Source organism: Lonchura striata, chromosome 6 (genome assembly GCF_050655825.1).
Source record: "Lonchura striata isolate lonStrDom1 chromosome 6, ASM5065582v1, whole genome shotgun sequence".
Classification (NCBI taxonomy): domain Eukaryota; kingdom Metazoa; phylum Chordata; class Aves; order Passeriformes; family Estrildidae; genus Lonchura; species Lonchura striata.
In genome coordinates this window covers 5527379-5548434 of record NC_140708.1, presented here as the reverse complement: position 1 = coordinate 5548434, position 21056 = coordinate 5527379, and the positions used below count along the sequence as shown (strand labels likewise).

Here is a 21056-nt window from a genome sequence, read left to right as displayed (position 1 = left end):
GCCCTGGACAACTAACTTAACATTTACAGTCTCTAACAGAAAACTCTTTTTCCCCCTTCTCTTTTTCTCCCTCACACAGAGCAGCTCACAAGCACACCATAATATGCAAAATATTATATGTAATATGCAAAATCCTTTTCTTACTAAAACCAACTACAGATTCCTCAGAGTGAATAATTGTGCAGAAGATGGAAAGGGTATTTTTCTCAGTATTTATAAAATATGCTCAATAGGTTTCAAAGCAACACTGTATGTAGTCTCATGCTGGTTTGTTATAAAACATGATATGCTAGAAGTGATTTGTGGGAGATATGTCTAATATAAACTAAATGAGCCACAGGAAAGGGGCCAAACAGCCCTGCACAGAGTCACTGGGAGACAGCTGAGTCACACTGCCCTGCTCTAACAGAGAGCCCATAACTTTGCCCAGAAGCTTCAAGGCACTTACTTATTCCCATATTTTCTTCTCCCTTTCTCTTTCACCATTACAGGCTTTCCCAACCCCGTTTGAGCCTTAGCACAGTCTTGCATTAACACTTTCTTTTGCACATTGAAGAGGTAGGAGACAGGTGAGGTACATACTTTCCAACAGAATTTCACTAGTGGACTAAATAGATAATGAAAATTTATTTATTCACTGAAAATTCTCAGCTGCAGAAGCAATAGCCTGAATATGCAGGCAGGGAGTAAAGTCTGACTCTGAATAAAACACAGGTCTCCCCAGGATGTGCTGTGGGCCAAAAGCTCAGATAACTGTTTCCTTAGCTCCAAGCCGGTATCTATTCAGTAGTGAGGGTTTGGCTGAATATGGGCATAATCAGCATGGGGATGTTTTGCTTATGCTTTTGCCCAGACTGTTTTATAACCTGATGTGTCACCAGTGTGCTACTCAGGCTTTTCCACAGGATGCCTCTTTTTATTCTTTGCTTTTCTAAACCTCTCTAAGCTTTTCTGGATAGATCATTACAATGCCATCATTCCATGCTGCCAGCAGTGCCAGTGGGATGTGACCGAGTGTCTGCAGAGAGGGGCAGAGCAGGGCCCAGGCTCTGCTCCGGGGCCCAGCAATGGCACCAGAGCCACGGGCAGGGCCTGAGCCCAGCAATTCCCCCTGCACAGGAGGCACAACTTCTTCCCTGGGCAGTGCCAGCCCTGAGCACATTGTGCACAGAGCCTGGGGGCTCTCCTCCCTGGGGCTGGGGCAGAGCTGTGTGCACACAATGCTGTGCCCTGGGCTCTGGGATGGCCCTGCTGGAGCAGGGAGGTGCCACCAGCTGCCCACTCCGCTCCTCCAGCCTCACCCACCCTGGGATCCTGTGTTATAATCAATACTGGTGGCTCTCTGGACACAGCTCCCAGCTGGAAGCACCCCTGGCTGCAGACTTCATGCTCCCACTTGTTTTTACACAGCTGCTTATTCCTACCTGCTCTTGATGGGAACTAAAAAAGCAAGTTAAAAGGAACTGGACTCCTCTGAGGGGAGTCTTTATCATGCCATAATTTCCTGACAGCATGGTCCAGCCTGGGGGGCATCAGAGACTGCTGCTAGGGAACAGGGACAGAACAAGGGGAAACGGCCTCAAGCTGGGCCAGGGGAGGCTCAGCTGGGACAGCAGCAGGAATTTCTCCATGGAAAGGCTGCTCAGGCCTTGGCAGGGCTGCCCAGGGAGCTTTGGAGTGCCCATCCCTGGAGGTGTCCCAGGAAGGGCTGGAGGTGGCACTCAGTGCTCTGGGCTGGGGACAAGGTGGGCACTGGGCACAGCTGGGACTCCACGGGCTGGGAACACTTTTCTCAACTCAATGACCCTGGGATTCTGTGGTGATCTATGTATGTCCCTTCCAACTCAAGAGAATCTATGATTCTATGGAAAACCCATATGCCCCACGCTGCTGACCCCTGCAGCAGCCACCTCCAATCCCCTCACAGCATCACTACTTTACCTGGACTGCCATCCAGCTCTTTTTTTACTAAAAAAGGAGCCAAAAACACCTGTGAAAGATCCTTCTTGGCTTTGGTCGCTCATGTTGGAGGAGAAAGCGAATTTTGAGGGGAGATGCAGTCCCCAGCAGTGTTCCTAGTTTGAGATTAATTTCTGCCATGAAGAAGCAACAAAGAGAAGATTGCACTAACTTTTTAAAAATCTATCTATGCCAGAGCTTCTCTAATGATGGAGATATTCACATAATAACTGAAGTTTTCACAGATCTCTGAAAAACAGATATGGCTTTTAAGTTTACTTCCACATCCTCACTTGCGCCATTCCCAGCACAGCCTAGGTCCAGAGTTTTGACTGAAATGGTCTTAATATTTAGCTAATTTAAATGCTAATTAGACTAATGTGATGAATAAAAGAAGCTAGGGATTTGTTAGCAAGTTTCTGCTGCTGCTTTATGTCAACAGATAATATTCTCTGAAAAAGGAGTCCAAGGGGCAGCAGCACATTTTGTTACCAGTTGAACAAGGTGAATTTTTGGTAATAGTAAACCTTAGAGAACTGCAGAGAAGAAAGGAGCAATTTTAAATTTTTCAGAACTAGCACATCTTGGACCCTGACCACCAAGAAGAAGGTTAGGCTGTCCTGAGCCCATCTGCTTTGCAGGGTTTGCTCTGACTTTCATACACAGAGAAAGACAACGTACCTCATCTCTGTTTCCCTACTGCACTCGATCCAGCTGTTCTGCCTGCACAGAGGAATTAGACCATTCCTCTCGTGTCTATGTATCGACTTTTTTATTTTTACTGAGCTCCGTGAAGTGCAGCTCCACAGAGGCAAAGCAGATGCAAAAATCGGCCGGACGGCTCACGGCTGCCCTCAGGGCTCCCGCCTCCGCCCGGGTACGAGAGTCCCGGGTGGGCGGGCGAAGGCGTGAGGGGACGCGAGAAGCCGAGAGGGGTCGGGGGAGGCCGGGATGGAGCGGGCGATGCCGTGAGGAGCTGTGCTGAGCCGAGCGGAGCCGGGGCAGCGCGGACGAAGCGGTGAGGGGCCGAGCGGAGCCGGGTCAATGGGAACGAAGCGGTGAGGGGGGAGCGGAGCCGGGACAGCGCGGACGAAGCGGCTCGGGGGGAGCGGAGCCGGGTCAATGCGGACGAAGCGGCCAGGGGGGAGCGGAGCCGGGTCAATGGGAACGAAGCGGCCAGGGGGGAGCGGAGCCGGGTCAATGGGAACAAAGCAGCCAGGGGCCGAGCGGAGCCGTGAGGGGCCGGGCGGGGCCGGGCTGGGCGGTCCCTGAGGCGGCTGGAGCCCTGAAGAGGCGGCCCCGCTCCGCCTCTTCCTGCGGCAGCCGCGCAGTTGCAGCCATGGCGCCTCGCTGCGAAGCCGGTCTGCTGCTTCTGCTCCTCGCCCTGCCGCCGGCCAGCGCGGGGCTGAGCGACTACTTCGGCACCAAGTCCCGCTACGAGGAGGTGAACCCGTACCTGGTGAGCGACCCGCTGTCCCTGGGGCCCGAGGCGGGCGGCTCGCTGCCCGCCTCCTGCACTCCGCTGCAGCTCCGCGCCGTGCTGCGGCACGGCACCCGCTACCCCACGGCCGGGCAGATCCGCCGGCTGGGCGAGCTGCACTCCCGGCTGCTGCGCCACGCCGCGGCGGCCGCCGCCTGCCCCGCCGCCGTCGCCCTGGCCGACTGGCCCATGTGGTACGAGGAGAGCATGGACGGGCAGCTGGCGCCGCAGGGCCGGCGCGACATGGAGCAGCTGGCGCGGCGCATGGCCGCCCGCTTCCCCGCGCTCTTCGCCGCCCGCCGCCGCCTGGAGCTGGCCAGCAGCTCCAAGCACCGCTGCCTGCAGAGCGGGGCTTCTTTCCGCCAAGGGCTTGGGCCCACCCTCGACTTCGGCGGCGACGGTGAGTGCCGACACGCAGCCCTTCCCTGGGGAGCCCCTGGCTTATCCTGAAGGGCTCCCAGCTGTCCCACGGGGGTGGGGGGCTCCCGTACCTTCCTGAGGGCCACCAGGTGCTCTTTGGGGACCTGCTCCTTGAGGGGGTGAGGGAGATCTGTGCCCTGAGTGAATGACTCCCGTGTCCTCCCTGCGGGGCTGGGACAGCCCCTGGGATTCCTAGCACCGCCGAAGGTCCCTCACACCCTCCCTGCGGGAGCTCCATCCCTCTCCTGAGGGAGCCCTGTGCTGTCCCTGAGCGCTGGGGGAGCCTCGACCCAGCCGAGGGAGCACCCTGACCTCGCTGAGGGGCTGGGGGACTCCTGATGCCTTCATGGGTGACTGGAAGAGTCCCTCCCTGAGGGAGCTCCCAGAGGCATTGGGGATGTACCTCCCTGCCCTCCCTGTGGTTGAGGGCCACCCTGCACCCCCTCCGTGGGGACACGGCTGTGGTGGCTGACGTGTCCCTCGGAGGCTGGCGTGGTGGCCACGTGCTGGGGCCCTTGGGGATGGAGGTGCTCTGCTTGAGGCCCACGTTTGCTTTCAGAGGTGGAGATTGAAGTTAACGACTTCCTGATGCGGTTCTTTGATTACTGCGCCAAGTTTGTAGCCATGGTGGAGGAGAACGACAAGGCCATGTGCCAGGTGACCGCCTTCAAAGAGGGGCCTGAGATGAAGAAGGTTCTGGAGAAGGTGGCCAGTGCCTTGTGTTTGCCAGTGGAGGAGCTAAATGCAGGTAAGGAATTCCTGTTAGAGGTGGCTTTGGCTCCAAGGCTGGCCAAGAACAACTTCCAAGACATATAGTTATGCAGAATAGGTAATTTGAAGTGGCTGTAACTTGGAGATACAGTCTCTAATTAAGTACACAAGTCTGTAAGTCTGTGTTGGTGTTGCAGTAATGAATGATTGTTGGACAGTGGTCAGAAGAAAAAAGATACTTGAAGACATCTTTCCTGTAGATGAAATCAGCTTTACCTGGTTTTGGAGGGATTTGAATGTTTTAATTTTGCTTTTGTGAAACCCATTACAACTCAAGAACATAAATGACCTAAGGAAAAGCAGGCCCTGTGTGTTAACTCACCTGTCCAGGACAGAAGTGCTGGGTTTTCCTGTGTGGTCAAGTGGTGGGAAAAGCTCCCCAAAATAAGTGTTGCTGTTGGGATTGCAGCATCAGGGACATGCTGGAAACAAAGTTCACCCTAGTGCTGCTTGCGCACAGCTCCTGATGTGGAGGGGGAGTTACCCAACCCTCACATCTGCCCTTTATTGACTTTTGACCTGTGTGGCTGACATCTATTTCACATCAGCAGGTGGACAGCATTTAAAGTGAAATGCTCTTGTTTTCCTCTTATAATGATGTAATGTGAAGAGCTTGCAGTCCAAAATTTGGATTTTGCACAATAGTTCTGTTAAACTGTGTATTTTTTGGTGCTTGATCTTTGTCCTGCCAAATATTTATTTTATTTCATTGTTTGTATTGCCAAAGAGTAACTGCAATTCATTTCAGAGGTAAAATGAGGAGAGGAATTTGCCACTTGTGTAGCAATGGTTTATCTCTTGCTTGTGTAGCAGTGGTTTATCTCTTGCTTGTTTGTTGGCTTTATTGTAGATCTTGTTCAAGTGGCTTTTCTCACCTGCTCATACGAGCTGGCCATAAAAAATGTGACCTCCCCATGGTGTTCACTCTTCAGTGAAGAAGATGCCAAGGTATGTGAGTGAGACTTGGAGCAACCTGCTCTAGTGGAAATTACTCCTGCCTGTGGCAGAGGGTTTGGAATGAGGTGATCTTAAATGGCCTTCCATCCCAAACCATTCCATAATGTGTGATTTTCATGTGATACAATCACGTGGCAAAATTCACTCCAGGGTACATCAAATGAGGTCTTCCAGGGCCTCTAAGACTCTGTTCGGTTTTGGGCACTATCAGCTCTCTAAACCAAATAAATGCCTACTGACAGAACCAGATAAATGAGACAAATGTTTGTTCCTCTACTTTCAAAATTGTTTGATATAACTTTTGGTGTTCAGTACGGCTCTTAAGGAAATCTGCACCCCTGGGAAAAGAGGAGACCTTTGCAGAGGTGGGTGTTTGGCTAAAGGGTGGGCAGTTAGGGGCAAGTGATCTCCTGTCTGAGAGCATCAGGCTCACCATGGGCTTCTGCTGAGACCTGCCCTGTTCAGTCTAGTTATTTATACCCAGCAGGGAGGTGGGAAATGACTTGGATGCCAGGAATTGTCAGGAAAGGAACAGAACAAGGAGAGCACAGTGTGCTCTTGAATAATTCCAAGGCACAGTTCTGTCTGCTTGAAATGTGTGCATGTCTCTGGAACATGAAAACAGACACAAAACAAGCTGGACTAAAGGTGTGGAATGGATTCTCTGAGAAGAATGATGAGCCAAAGGCAAAATGAGAAGTGCTAAAAAAGCAGTGGATAGTGGTTGTCTCGTGATGTGCAGTACTTCAGGGGGTTTTTTGGTGATTGTTACCAGATGCTGAATTTGGTCACTCTTTGGTCTGATCTGTTGTCTGGCTTTAGGCTGCAGTGGTTTCAACTGGAGCCCTGATGTTTGGGGTTGTGTTTTTGTCATTGCTCCAGGCTGTGAGCTTTTTGTTTTCCCTTGGTGCAGTAATAAAAAACTGAGCTCTAACTTTAGGTGCTGGAATACCTGAACGACCTGAAGCAATACTGGAAGAGAGGATATGGCTATGACATCAACAGTCGCTCCAGCTGTGTTTTATTCCAAGATATCTTCCAGCACTTGGACAAAGCAGTGGAGGAGAGCAAAAGGTAAATCAAGAGTCTTCAGTGCTTTGGGTGTGAGCTTTCTGTGCTCAATCCTGAGCTGGATTTAATGTGAAAGGAAGTTCAGTACTGTACTTCTGAATGTGGCAACATTTGGAGAGCTGGAGCTAGGAGAGTTTTAACAGTGAGAATACAATTTTTACTGGAGCAGTATTACTTTGTAGAGTATATTTTTTTTTTCTACTTTTGTGCTCAGCTAAAGTATTTCCATCTTTTAACTTGCTGATCCACACAGGCCTTCAGAGGACAGCCAGCTGCTGTCTGAGAGTAGTATTTTCTTACTGCAGTTTGAGGAGATACTGAGTTAAAATAATTCAGCTTTTATAATACAGCTTTTTATAGCTTTTTTATTAAAAATAATTTATTGCTTAAATTAATTTGCAGTCTGTGTTTATGTTGTTATGTAAACTGAACAATTAGAAGTTCATGGTTAATAATCAGTCACAGCAATTAATATCTTAGCAGATTAGTATGAAAATTTTATAGAAGTACAGGATATCAAGTATAGGGCCATAAGATTGTATAATGAAAGGAGAGTGATCAATTCTGTTCCCTTTTAGTGTCATTTCCTCATTGAGCAGCAAGAGCCTTTCAATCCCTATATTACACACACTAGCTGCAGCTGTGTGTCTCACCTGTATATAAAACATCTGTGTGAGTTTAATAATAACAATTTTTTAAAACCCAAGAGCTGTAGTTGGAAGAAACGGATACAGATGGAGATTTCAAATTGATTTGGAGCGGGATCAGCAGTTGCTGAACTGGGAGGTGGGAAGGCAGAGCTCCCAAGCACTGTGGTTTTTCAGCATTGGCTGTGGAAGTAGTTGCACCACCTGGGGCTCTCGTGTTGTTTTGCCATCTCAGTGGGAAGCAGGCAGTGAGTGTAAAGGATCAGGACCCTAAATCTTGTAAAGTTCCAAGCTGGGTGAGCAGTCTTCAGGGTGAGCCTCATCCTAAACAGAAACGGGAAAGCCGAGTGCCGCAGGAATGTGTTACTCCCTTCCTCAACAGAAGGTGGCACTCGTAAAGCACTGGAGACTTGGGAATAAACTGCGCTGGGTAACCCTGGAGAGGATGTGGGAATCTACCAGGGCCGCCTTGTCTCTTGGAATCTAGGCAGCAGAGATGCACCTAATCCTATTTCATCTTCAGAGTGAGATTTATCTCTTTTTCATCTATGGAGAGAGACACCCTCTAGCAGAATAAGAGTAGAAAGAAAACATACAAATTAATAGATACATAAAACTTTCTTTTTATGGTGATGGTCAACTTCAAGGCAGCAGGTTAAACATTTTAGCAGCATTTTCAGAAAATGAACTTTTGTGACAATTAAATGTCATTCAGTGGAATGTTTAAGTTTAACAATGTTTAACATGGATTTATAACTGGCTGCTTGCTCTAAAAATTTAAGAAAAAGTTACTTCCAGGGCATTCTCTTTGCCCCAAAATCTTTTTCTTTTTGGAAGGCTTAGATTGGGCTATCCAGAAGTAAAAAGGGAAGCATTTCTGTTCTGGGAAGAAGCTGAGGGATGTGAATTATCTGTGCTGCTCCAGACTTGACAGTGGAGAGCAGTGTTGGCAAAGCTGTATTTTTGTAGCATGCTTTCTGCCTTTATGTTCAATAGCTTTGTTCTGTTTTCATTCCCAGTTACAGTGAAATTAAAAAGAGAATCTGTTTCTTCCATGAAGTGATTGTTGCCCTTGTAATCTTATCACCAAACTTAGTTGCCTTATCAAAGCTTGGTTTTATTTCTCTGGTGGAAAACCCTTCCTTCTGGTTAGTCTAATCTTAGGAATATGACGGTGGTGGTAATAAATACCTATTGCTAATTAGTCCCACTTTCAGTTTGCAGTGCAAAATCTTCAGATGTTTTTAGGCTCTTCCATCATATGAATTCCAGTATCACTCTGGGGTTTAAACTAGCAATAGTGTCTTCTGTGCAGTCTTGCTGTTAAAAGCTGTGAAAGGGATAGGTTGGGGGCCAGGATTCTCTTTTCTTCTGTAGAAATTTTCTTAGTTACAAAAACATGAGATGTATATAAAATGAAACTATTTGTGCTTAAGAAATAGGCTCTGGTTTAAAGTTTCATTTGTTCCCTATCAAGCCCATGTGATTTTTCTGTACTGAAATGGCATAGTTGGGCAGTGTCTTCACATTTATAAAGAATTGTGTTTTTCCCAAGTCTGCCTTCTAGGGATAGAAAATAGCCAGAGAAGCTGGTGAAGAATTACTTTCCAGTGCTGGTTTTCCCAGCAGTTTAATGAACAGTATTTTGGCCACAGGAAGTCTATGTATGTTGAGAAAATCAGGTATTTTGGTACTTAATGCAATATGAATGTGCTCATCTGATTTTAAAAAGCTTTGCTTCTGCATGCTTGGGCAGAGGTGGATTTGCAAATCAGCTGTGGCACACTTTAAAGCACATCAGGTATTCACTAAAGCTGTTTTAGACTTTCCAATTTTTTTTTTTTTCCTTCTAGCTTCAAATATATAACGTTACTATTTCCTGCTGGTGAAAGAATATGAAATACCTATTATTGCTTGTAGTGACCAAATGGGGTGACCACAAGGCTCTGGAAATTGGGAGGATGCTTTGTGCAGCCATCTCAGCATTTACAGTGTGTACTGATAATACCAGCCTAGCTGCACATATGCATTGCAAAATATTTGGTGATGGTTTCCTCTGAGAGAGTAAGCAGATCCAAAGTATTTTAAAAAGGGCTTATTTGAATATGATTCAAGATCAATTGAAGGTGATCTTTGTGAGTTATGGTAAATGGACCAATTTAGCAATTTATTGGTAGCTTTTATTGTTCCATGTAATTTGCTTTCCTTTTTGCAGGTCACTTCCCAACACAATTGGTAACCTTTCAGGAGTCATTTACTGCCTGTGTCCTAATTGTTCTTTCCAAACCTATGACTCAGTACAAAGTAGTATAATGGATGATCTAAAACCACTTCACAGTTCAAAATAAAGGGAACTGAGCAAAAAGCTTCTACATATGCAGTAGCAATGAAATAATTAGATTGAAAATCCCCTTTTGCTCAGGTTCCAAATGTTCAGTCAGGTTTTTAATGAAAACCCCTTCACTGCTGCTGGGATGACTTTCATTAATAAAGAGTCAGTGTCTCAGTCAGCAGCTGTGTGTGGCTGTCATATCATAGTGTGTGGTTGGCTTTGATTGCTCCATCTTTCAAAGGTGGCGCTTCTGACATGACTAAAGGGAGCTTCTGGGGAAGCCAGAGGTGTGAAATTCACCACAGATGCTTGTGGCACATTCAGCAGCATGCCTGTGTCTGCATTTCTGAAGTGTTTGTGTTTGCTGACTTCTATCTCAGAGAGCTGGGCAGCCTGGAGTCTCTCCCCTGGCACTGTGGCTGTTCATCTGTCTACCCAGAGCCAGAGATGTAAAGCTTCTTGGGCCTTTCAGACTCCCCAGCATGTCCTCAATCTCACATTAATTAGTTAATATGCTTGCTCAGGATTGGTCTGAAAGAGTATCTGAGCAACCCTGATAGTCATATCCTTTTATGTAAGAATGAAAAACCCAAATTAAACAGTATCTAGGCAAATAACAAACAAATTAACTGGTCTGACCAGTGTCAGAACCTTGGGCAGAAAGGGTTTGCCAAGTGCCAGGAGCCTCTTGGTTTGGTTTTGGCCCTTGATGGATCAACACTGAGCATTATTGTGGTGCTGCTGCAGGAATGCATTTCACTCTGAGGTCTGAAACAACGGGAGAGGTGGTATCAGCCAGGAAAGAGCAGTAGCTCTGCAGTGAAACACAAGGCCTAGCCTAATTAGCTCCAGCTGATAAAGTGTTGCAGGACTAGATAAGAGCCTTTTAATCAGGGTTTTTAATGAGTTTTATGTAGTCCAGTCAGCTTTTCAAATTTGCTTTTGTCATGAGGGAGCTTGTTCCTTCTTGCAACAGAAGAAAATTTTCTCCGGTCAGTATTAGTGGTGGCATTCTCTTGTGTTGGTGCTGATTCTGGGAATGATTTGCTGTCTTCTATTTATGGTGGAAGTTTGGGCATATGAGGACTTAATACTGTTTGACAGATATATATTTTTAACTTTCTTTATTCTTCTTCCCACTGGTGAAAACCCTCTGAGCTTTAACACCGTTAAATATTTCTGCTGCCCTGAGTGCCACCACTGCCTTCCCTGATCTCTGCTGTCTCCTGCTATATTTAGGGTTTGTCCAGCTTTTTTTTTTTTTCTTTCCTGAAATAAATCACAGGGGGAAGTGAGAAGGATGAAGAATTCATCCCATAGTTGAAAGCAGGTTTTGGAGTCCTTTGACCTGGCTTTTTTATTAGGGAGAAAAGGAACAAAATGCTTGTTAAACAGGTGTTAAATCTTGCCTTCTGTGCAGTTGTTGGAGGGATTTGTACATGAGGTTTGAAGGTTGGCTGGTTGAGCTTTGCTGCAGGAAATGTTTCATCTTATCCCACTTTTTCCTGGGGTCTGAGTTATTTCTAAGTGAAAATCCAATCAGTGCTTGGGAAATAAACTTTGGTCAAAAGAAAGTTCACTTTTTCTATATGGAAAGTGAACTAGCAGTAGTCCTGGGAAGAGTAGGAATGATCTGCTCTTGAGGATGGGTGAGCTGATGCAGAAGATTCAGAGTTAAACCCAAATCTGCTGAGATCCAGGAGAGCTAGAATTTACCTGGATGATAAATCCCACATCTGTGCTTTTCCCTGATGCCTCTTTTCCCCACCATGGTGAGACTTAGCTTTTGGGCTTGTGCTGCTGAATTGTTCAATACTTTTTTCATTTTCGTCTGTGGTCAGATTTACATAAAAGGTAAAAAAAAAAAACCCATAAAACACCAGTGTGGGCAGTTCAGGAGTTGGCACATCTCCCCAGTGAAACCTGTTTGTTTCCTAGAAGCCACCTTTGTCCCTAGAGACTTCTGAGCTGGAAATTGCAGGAGATCAAAGGCATGGCCTTCTATTTCCTTCCATAGACATCTGTGTCTTGCTGCTGTGACAGGAGGGATGTGAATGTGTCCTAAAACCTCTGCCTACTGGGAGCCCTTTCTGCTCACTTGGAAGTGCCCCATGAAATGAATATGAAACCAATCACTTTCAGACAAGCTCCTAGTATTTTGTGTCAGAGTTTTATGCACAATTCCTTCATCTCCCTTCAAAGGTGGGAATGAGATTTCCTCAGTGGGCTTTCCCAAGCCATGTACTAGTAAATAAAAAGCAGGGGAAAAGTGGATTGAAATGCCATTAATAATTGCCAGAGTACAATGTTTAGAACTTTGACGCTTTCAACAAGACACTGAGTCATTGATAAACAGGCAAATTGAGCAGGGAAGCATCTGGCCTGCCATTTAATATTTTATTAGCCTGTGCTACTGTTTATCACTGTTTTGTTGCTTGTTCTGCCTTTATCAGAAATACAGGGGCAGTGGTAACCTTTGCCTGTGGGTATTCTCTGAAGACAATCTGCTGTCATTCTCCCCACAATTAAAAATATCGCAGTTTAACCTTGATGGCCGTTTCGGTTGTCATTGCTGGGTGATAGGAAACCACATCTGAGCTGGAGTGCTGACCCTGTCCCTGAATAGGGAGTGCTGGAGCAGTTTGGGAAATCACCAGTACTGATGAAAGATCAGGCATTCAAGGGGCTGTGGAGATCTCGGGGTTCTATCAGGAAGCAGTTTTAATCCTCATTATACTAATCCAGTGAGATAGCACTGAGTGGGAGAGGTTTGTTTTGCCTCCCAAGGCTGTTTGGCCTGTTGGCATGAGGATTTCATGAGACTAAAGCAAGTGAAGGAAAAACTCAAGTTACACTGAGAGTGAGCAGCTTGTTCAGTCCTTCTTCCCTTGTTCTTAAAAACTTGTCTGTACCATAAATTGTTTCCTTTGTAAACATATGCCATGCTGGTTTTTTATGATTTCTTTTTTGCCCCATTTTTTTGTGGTTTACTTTGATTTCAGCATTCCTGCTTAGCATCACCTGGAAAGTAAAGCTGAACTTGGCTTAAAGTCAGCACTGATAGCCAGAATGTTAATTTTTTTTTTTCTTAGCAGTTCTGAAGCAATTTTTTGAGTGGTGAAATGTGAAATTCATTCCCTGTGGAGTCTGTAATACCTATGTAAGGTTGTTTTGGAGATTCTAGCAGCATATTTGCATTCCCAGCTTCCCTCATAGTTAACAAAACAAAGACCACTATGTAGCTGGGAAGACATGAAAACACAAATAAATAAGGGAAAAAATTTAAAAAGCAGCTCCAGGAGAGAATTAGAATTCCACGGCAGTCTTGTAGAAATAATGCTCCAGACTAATACTGCTGAGCACCTTGATGAATCTGATACATCTGAGAAGTGTTAGGATGGCTCTTTAAAAGGAAGACATTCCTCTTGGAGCTCTTGGGAGGGATCAGCAAATAGAAAATAGGGTGATATGGTAGCTATGGTCATGATATCCAAACATCCTTCTTATCTAAAGAAATCAAGCAGCAACGGTTAAGGGGAAAGGTCCTTACAGAGGGAAGAAATTGATAAAATTACAAGAAATGGAGGGTAGGGACTCCTGATTGACTTTTCCTAGCAGAGATAGAGCCGGAAAGATCTGACCTGTTTGGAATGTTGAGAAGAGCTGACAAGTTCAATAGTATTGCAAATGTGGCACTTTTATTCAAGATAAATAAGATGAAGTGTTTCTGGTAGGAAGATTGTGAAAGAACCTGGTGAGAATGACTGGGCTGGAAAACTGCAGAGCTGTCAAGTAATCCACGGAAAATTATCTTCTTATCACCTGTTGGATAGAATCTGGGAGAGCTATTGCTCAGGGGCTGTTGTGAGGTTGTAGCTGTCTGAGATATCTCAAACTTCAGGCACATGGAGTTTGGGGCAGCCTGGCCTGTAGAAGGTGTCTCGGACAGGGAGTTGGAATGAGATGATCTTTAAGGTCACTTCCCATCCAAATCATTCCATGTTGGATATCAGGAATTAAGCAGAGAGCTCATGGGTGTAGCATTGATTTCTGTGTAGATTATGGTTCTGGAGCACTGTGCATTGTGATATTCTGATATAAAGGGATATAGCTCATGTGGAAAATTGTGGAAGGACTATGGTAGGAATTCTCAGCTTGGAAAGAACACTATTGTGAAGCTGTGAATAGAATGGATTAAATGGGACATGGCATCTGCAGATAAAAAAAATTAAAAGCAGTCTTTGAAGCTGTGCAGCTCCTTGCCACAGGACATTGTGTGTGCTAGAAATGCATGTGGCTTGAAGGAAAGATTTGGCAAAGCAGTGATTCATTACCTTGAAGCCACCTCTGTGCCTACAGACTTCTGAGCTGGAAATTGCAGGAGATCAAAGGAGCGGCCTTCTGTTTCCTTCCGCAGACATCTGTGTCTTGCTGCTATGACAGGAGGGGTGTGAATGTGTCCTAAAACCTAAAAATACTTCCCTGCAGGTGTGTGTGGATGGGAAGGAGAAGTGTGAATTGGTCAAGTGGGTGAGAGAGGGAAGTGAAGAGAAAGGGACTCGAGAATTCTAAAGTGAGTGGTCATAAATAGCAAGAGGAGAACACAAGCAGGAGCACTGATTTTGGAGGAGCTGGAAGAGTGTGGTGAATGTAAAGATCTTGGTGCAACAAAGGCATAGGTGGGAAAAAATACAGTGTCCTCCACAGAGAACTTTTACATGGTTTGAAGGCTGCTTCTTTTGAGCATAAAACAGAGGCAGGGTTTGGATGTATTTTTTAAGGGGTGTTTTGTCTAAGGGGAGAGGCTGAGGAGTGGGGTCAGAAGGGCTCAGGCTCACCAGCAATGTGGTACAAGGAGTGTGTCAGACTGCACAAACACCATGGTTGCACTGAGCTGGCAGGTCCCATCCTGGCCCAGCACTGAATTCCTGCTGAGCTGATCAGAGTTCCAATCCACAGGCACGTCTCCCAGTTAACCATTTCTCCAGTGCTTTGGGTTGGAGCTTTTCAGACCAGTCAAGATGTGTCTTCTGGAAGCTAAACCTCTATTTACCTGCGCTAGATTTATGTGGACCACTTGGAAATGGTCTCCAAAAGCCATCATCCTTCTCTCTAGAGCAAGGGTCAGATTTTCTTCTTGGCTGGTGCTTCCTGGCACAGCCAGCTGGCTCTTATCTTCCCTTTGGCTAACAGTGTGTAACCTTTTGTTACATAAACTGTCCTAGGTCATGGTATAAGTCAGTGCCTTGATTTGCTGACCTGTTCTGAGGGAGACTCATCTTCTGGAGTGCTTGGTGTCCTCAGGAATTGGTAATAGCAGTATTCTTGCTGGTCATTTGGACTGCTAAACAGGGGAGGGACAACTGTTGCCCTGCATCACTGGATCTGTCTTCAGGCTAAATTTGGTAAATGCTGCTGATGATTTGAGGGAGGCTCTCTCACATCTAATGAAGGGCTTGGCTGTGTGAGCTCCAGCCCCTCCAGGGCCCAGACTGGACACAGCCCTGGGGTCCCTCAGCAGGGCCAGCCCGGGGCACAGACCCTGCCCTGGCCTGTGGCCACCCCATGGCTGGCACAGCCCGGGGCCATTGGCCTCGTGCCCCCCTGGGCACCCCTGGGCTCCTGCCCAGCCCTGGCACAGCCCCCAGAGCCTTTCCCGACGGGCCCTTTCCAGCCCCTCTGCCCAGCCTGGAGCTGCAGGGCCGGGGCTGAGCCCAGGGCAGGACCCGGCACTGGCTGACCCTCACTGCATTGACCTTGGATCAATACTTGGACAAAGTTTAGGAAGCTGCATTTAAAATGTCTGTAACAGACTGAAATTCCCAAAGAGGCTTTTCTCAGGAGTAACACAGGTTCAAGGTGTCCTTCAGCCATGGTTGCTGGCAGCTGTGCTACGTGTTGGTGTTTTGTTTTATAGTACAGCCTCTTGCTCATCCCTTCTGCTTCTTTTCTTTTTTAGCTCCAAACCCATTTCCTCACCTTTGATTGTCCAAGTTGGGCATGCAGAGACCCTCCAGCCCCTGCTTGCCTTGATGGGTTACTTCAAAGATGCTGAGCCTCTCCTGGCCAGCAACTATGCCCAGCAGGCGCAGCGGAAATTCCGCACCGGCCGCATTGTGCCTTACGCAGCCAACCTGGTCTTCGTGCTCTACCACTGTGACCACGTGAACTCCTCCCAGGAGGAGTACCAGGTACAGCTGTTGCTCAACGAGAAGCTGCTGCCCTTCCATCACTCCAACGAGACCATCTCCACCTACACGGATCTCAAGGACTACTACAAGGACATCCTGGAAAACTGCCACTTCAAAGAGGAGTGCGAGTTGTCCCAAGTCAACGTCACTGTTGTCGATGAGCTGTGAGAGAATGAAGTGGAGCGGGTGTTCTTCAAGTTGATCTGGCTTCAGTTCCGCAGGTGTTGGGAACAAGCACTTTGGATGATTTGCTGCTGCTGTGTTGACTTTTTAATCTTGCAGATTTGGGGGGTTGTCTCAGCTCAGTGCACTGGTTCATGGTTGAATAAGCAGAGCTGCATAAACAACTGCTGTCACAGGGAAGTTGTAACAAATGCGTGATGCAAGGCACAAATACCTGTGTGTTTATATTTGCAAATAAGCTGATTTCATTGGTCACTGCTGTTATGAATGGGCCATAGGTGGATTTAAGAGCTGGGGCAGCTTCTATTTTGTTGGATCTGAAGGTGGTTGGACTGATTCAGTGTTGCTTTCTGCTGCCTGTGTTTCTAGCTACTGTTTTCCTGTGCCACGCATGAAATACTTCAGACCTTTTTTTGATCCTTTTCTCAAGCTTCTAGAAGGGAGAGGGTACATAGTTCTTCTCCACAGCTGAACAACTTCTGCCTGGACAGCACCATTTCTATTTTGGGCATTTTAAAGCAGGAGGAGTTCCTGCATGCATCACCTGCTTGAAAAGGGGCAAGGAATTAAAAGTCTTAAGGTCGTCATCGACCAATCCTGCATAGTAAGTTAGTCTCCAGGGTAAGTAAATTATCTTTAAAAAGTAGGGGAAAAAAGTGAAGGTGTGGAGACTAGCCACTCTTCCTTTTATATGCTCTGGGAAATGCAGCAGTTATTGTCTAAATATTCTGGAGTGTCCTTTCACTAACACCATCTATTTCTGGTGTTTTTTGGGCCAGGGCATTCAGATTAGGCTGTGCCATGGCTCTGAATGTCTTGGTCTTGGCCAGGTACTGACAGTTTTCCTACCAGCTCTGGCTGGAAAACACCTCTGATGTCTCCAGCCTCCTGCTTGAAATGGAATTGTTGCCAACTCTAAATCCGGGTTTTTGAACTGTATAAAGATTGGACTGAGGCTTGACTTTGTTAACTTTAAGGCACCAAAAAAGCTGCCACTTATGTAGGCATTACACATTTGATGTGCCACCTTGCTTTTGAAATGAAGCTGATTTTAAAGAGGTGAATGGCATAGAAGGACTGATGGCATTTTAAAGGAAGTGCACTTTAGGTAAGTTCCATTATGCCTGAAACATGGGAAGTATTTTAGAGCTCTGCAGTGTGACAGTAAAAGGAAAACTGAAGATAGCTAATGAGAAATGTCTGAATTAAGTCAGAAAAAGATTCCTTTGTCACCTGCAAGGGAATGGATGATTGACCAAGTTGGCCCAAAGCAAATGAGGATAAGGATTTATGATGCTGGTAGCTCTTGAAGTGTGTTCTCACACTATCTAATGAGCATTCAGAGCTCACCTTGTAAAGTGGAGTTGATTTTGCTGTTTTTCCTGGGCAGGAGGTGAAGACGGGGAATAAGTGATTACCACAGCATAGCCTGCAGCAGTTGAGGGTATAAATGTCTATAGTGCACCTGATAAGTCCTTTTTGTAGGTTCACCCCCAGAACTGGGAACTTAACTACTGCAAAAACAGAAAAAAGCCAAACTTCAAGTTGAGAAGTTGCACTTAGTGCATGTGGATTTTAAAAATGTTTTTCTTGAGGACTCAGTCTTTGGTCACTTTTTTCTTAATATAACTGGTATAAAAGCACTTTGTGTTTACATAAGTTAAGGAGCAATTGAACACCTGGTTTTTGCTGCTGTTCTCCGAGTTAAGGGCATTTCCCTACCTATGTTTGTTTGATTAGTGTTCCACTTGCTGCAGAGATCACTGAAGATACTGATTCAAGTATTTCAGCATTTGCCTGTGTAAAATCCACAGCTCTTTCTGAAGTTGAGGAAATAGGGAGGAGTTCAGTGCTGCAACAACCAGAGGAATATAGGTCAAGATAATTGTCAGCCCCTGCATATGACTACTGCTCAATCACCTTTGCATGTCTCCTTTTTCACATGATCCTACCTGGAGACTAAGGCAACTGATGGAAATGGTTGTGACAGAGCCCAGTTAAGAGCTTTATTGCAACATTTGAGTCAGGCTATAAAGAAATGAGCCTTTGTTTAAAGGCAGTTAAGTTTGGAAACAGCAGATAGGAGAGTGAGAAAATCCACCTTTGAACAAATATTTTTTTTCTGAGTCAGTGATGATTCATGAACAGAAGGGATAAAAGCCTCACTATGTGAGATGAATGGAGGATTCTGTTGTCAGTTCAGCAAGACTGATTTTAAGACCTCACATTTGTTAAAAGATACATCCTTCTTCCTTATGGAGGGAGGAATGCATTGCACTTGACTGCTTTTTTGTTTGTGTGCCAGGTGAGGTGCAGGAACCAAAAACCTCCTGCTGTGGAGTACCCTTTGTGCATTAGCAGGTTGATTGTATGTTTAAATTCTGTGAGTGATGCCTCAGAAGCTGTTCTGTTTCACCTTGGAGCCTGGGTCCCTCATACCACCAGTGTAACAGATCTCCAGTGCCTGTCAGCAGTTAACTGGAGAGGAAAATGTGCTGCTGGGGCTCTGATCTGTGTTTAGAGGATGCTCTGACTCACTCCTTTGGCAGAATTAGAGGCTCAGCGTGGAAATCTTACACCATTGTAGCACTATGGAAGTGTTGGGACATGTAAATACTCCAGGCACTTACTCTGGTTTTTAGCACTGGGGAGGTGACTTCACTCTCATCCTTTTGTCTAATAAACAAAGACATTTGTTTAGCTACTTACAAAAAAAAACCAACTAAAATGGATCAAAACACTTCTCCAAAGTTGTGCACTAGCTCAGTATGTAGTGTTTGATCAGGCTGCCACATCTCCTGGCAGAGCACATTCCCACATCCTGCAAAAGTCCTGTAAGACAAATAATGCTTTCTCCTCCTTCCTGTGGCTCTGGAGGCCTCATCTCGGACATCTGTCAAGGACTCTCTCTGCAACTGGAAGCTTTCACTGATGGGAAATACCAACAGTGTTCTTGTATGCTGGCCTTCAATATGTGTGAAGTACATTTTAATTTGTGAAATGGTTAATCTTTCTGGCAAATGATTTTTTTTTCTGTCAATTAAGAGCTGCTGTTATGGTTAGTTTGGAGCTGTCAAATGCAGATTTGTAATGATCTGGTAGTAACTGGATGAATTTGGAGAACTTGAAATGTGGATTTTTAGCGCTGTGCAATAAAACTGCACACTTTCTTCATCTGTTTTCTGAGCAGCAATAATATGATCTTTAGAATCATGGTTTTGTTTTTCTTCAAAATACAATTGAGGTTGCTGTTACCTGTGTTGGTGTCTCTGATTATTTTAAGTCATCAGCTTTCTCAGTGGTTAATAGAAAATGCCTTAGTTATGGAAAAACCTAACTTTAATTAAGTTTTTATGCTCACATTTTGAGGGGACTAAAGATTTACTCTTGTTTCCAGGAACCCTGGTATAAAAAGCAGCAACAATTTCCTGACAAGGTTTTTGCAGGTGCAAAAAGGGTGTGGTGGCTGGGATGGCATCATCTTCTATTAGGGGCTGTTTCTGCATTTTCTGTGAAGGTGTATTAGTCTGTAAGATGGCTGGAAATGGAAAACCCAGAGAGGGTGCTTTGTTTAAAGCAGGGAAAAGCCCCCCAAACTGCAGTCACTGGCAAAGAGGGAAATGCCTCTCAAATTAAGACACCACATAGAACCCTGGGGGAAGGAACATGATCAGCATTGCCCATTTTTGGGTCTTTAATACATTAAAGAGTTGTGTTTATTGTCTAACTCTTCAAAAGGACAGTCATATTGTCAGGTGCTGCTGAGGCAGGAATAGTGGCTTATCTTTAAAGTGCTACATTCTTGCTTTCCTGGGCTTTAAATTATAGATTTTCTCCTGACCTGAGTGGCCTGGAGTGAAGGTCAGGGATGGGGAGGTTCAGGCTAACTGTGTTTATGATGGTGGACTCATTTATTTAATTCAACTATTCCTTTGAGTTGCAAGGGACCATTGTTTCTCGGACAGTCTGCTGGAAGGTTAGAGCACGCCTGTGACTGTGTTCAGTTAACAGAAACAAATCCCTTATCTTCAGGGAAGGGATTACTTTGAAGGAACTGTATGGAGGAAGCAAGGTGAATTTTGCATTATTTATTTAGGGGTCAGAAAAGCTCTGCAGGCTTGTCCACATTAGGGATCTCTAGCTCTCAAATGCTTCCCTGGCTGTGATAACAGATCCTGAAACTCTTACAGAAGTAGAAGGTGCCCAGGTGGTCTGGGAACCACTCCAGAAAAGAGGATCCAGGTGGGATCAGGCTCAAGGTCCTTTTGCTTGGTGCCCCCTGACTTTTGGTGGGACGTGCTGCCTTGAGCATAGGGACAGAGCAAACATTGTCCATCCACTCCTGATTGTGCCTACAGGGTTTTATTGAGCTAAGGACACTGGATGTGTGTTTAGCTTTATATATTTCTCTTAAGGAATTTATCTTCTACACAACTTTTCAGGATTTCCTAACCCAAAGGCAGGATTCTGCCCCTTTGCTCTGCTCAGGTGAGACCCCACCTGCAGAGCTGCCCCAGCACAGGAGGGACCTGGAGCTGCTGGAGAGAGCCCAGGGCAGGCACCAGGATGAGCAGAGGGATGGAGCAGCTCTGCTGGGATGAAAGGCTGCACAGCTGGGATTGTTCACCTGGAGAGGAGAAGCTCTGGGGTGACCAAATTGTGGCCTTGCAGGGCCTGAAGGAGCTACAGAGGAGATGGAGAGAGATTTTGGTCAAGGGCCTGCAGTGGCAGGATGAGGGAGAATGGTTTCCCACTGCCAGAGGGCAGGGATGGATGGGATATTGGGAAGGAATTGTTCCCTGGGAGGGTGGGCAGGCCCTGGCACAGGGTGCCCAGAGCAGCTGGGGCTGCCCCTGGATCCCTGGCAGTGTCCAAGGCCAGGTTGGACAGGGCTAGGAGCAGCCTGGGATGGTGGAAGGTATCCATGGCAGGGGTGGGGTTGGATGGGCTTTGAGGTCCCTTCCAACCCAAACTAGTCTGGGATTCCATGCCTTGCTTTGCAGTGGGGTGTGGTGGATGCTGGAGCTCAGCTGGAGCTTTGGGAA

General features: G+C 46.1%; 1 protein-coding gene across 1 annotated transcript; it reads left to right on the top strand.

Annotated features, from left to right (window-relative positions):
- The first annotated feature begins 2892 nt into the window (after nucleotides 1-2892).
- MINPP1 (multiple inositol-polyphosphate phosphatase 1) lies at nucleotides 2893-19265 on the top strand. The gene is made up of 6 exons (XM_021537079.4): nucleotides 2893-2977; nucleotides 3283-3839; nucleotides 4419-4607; nucleotides 5481-5578; nucleotides 6528-6661; nucleotides 15597-19265. Exons 2-6 carry the CDS (start codon nucleotides 3299-3301, stop codon nucleotides 15994-15996), a joined length of 1362 nt encoding a protein of 453 aa, XP_021392754.1. The 5' UTR covers nucleotides 2893-2977; nucleotides 3283-3298; the 3' UTR covers nucleotides 15997-19265.
- Nucleotides 19266-21056: the final 1791 nt, after the last annotated feature.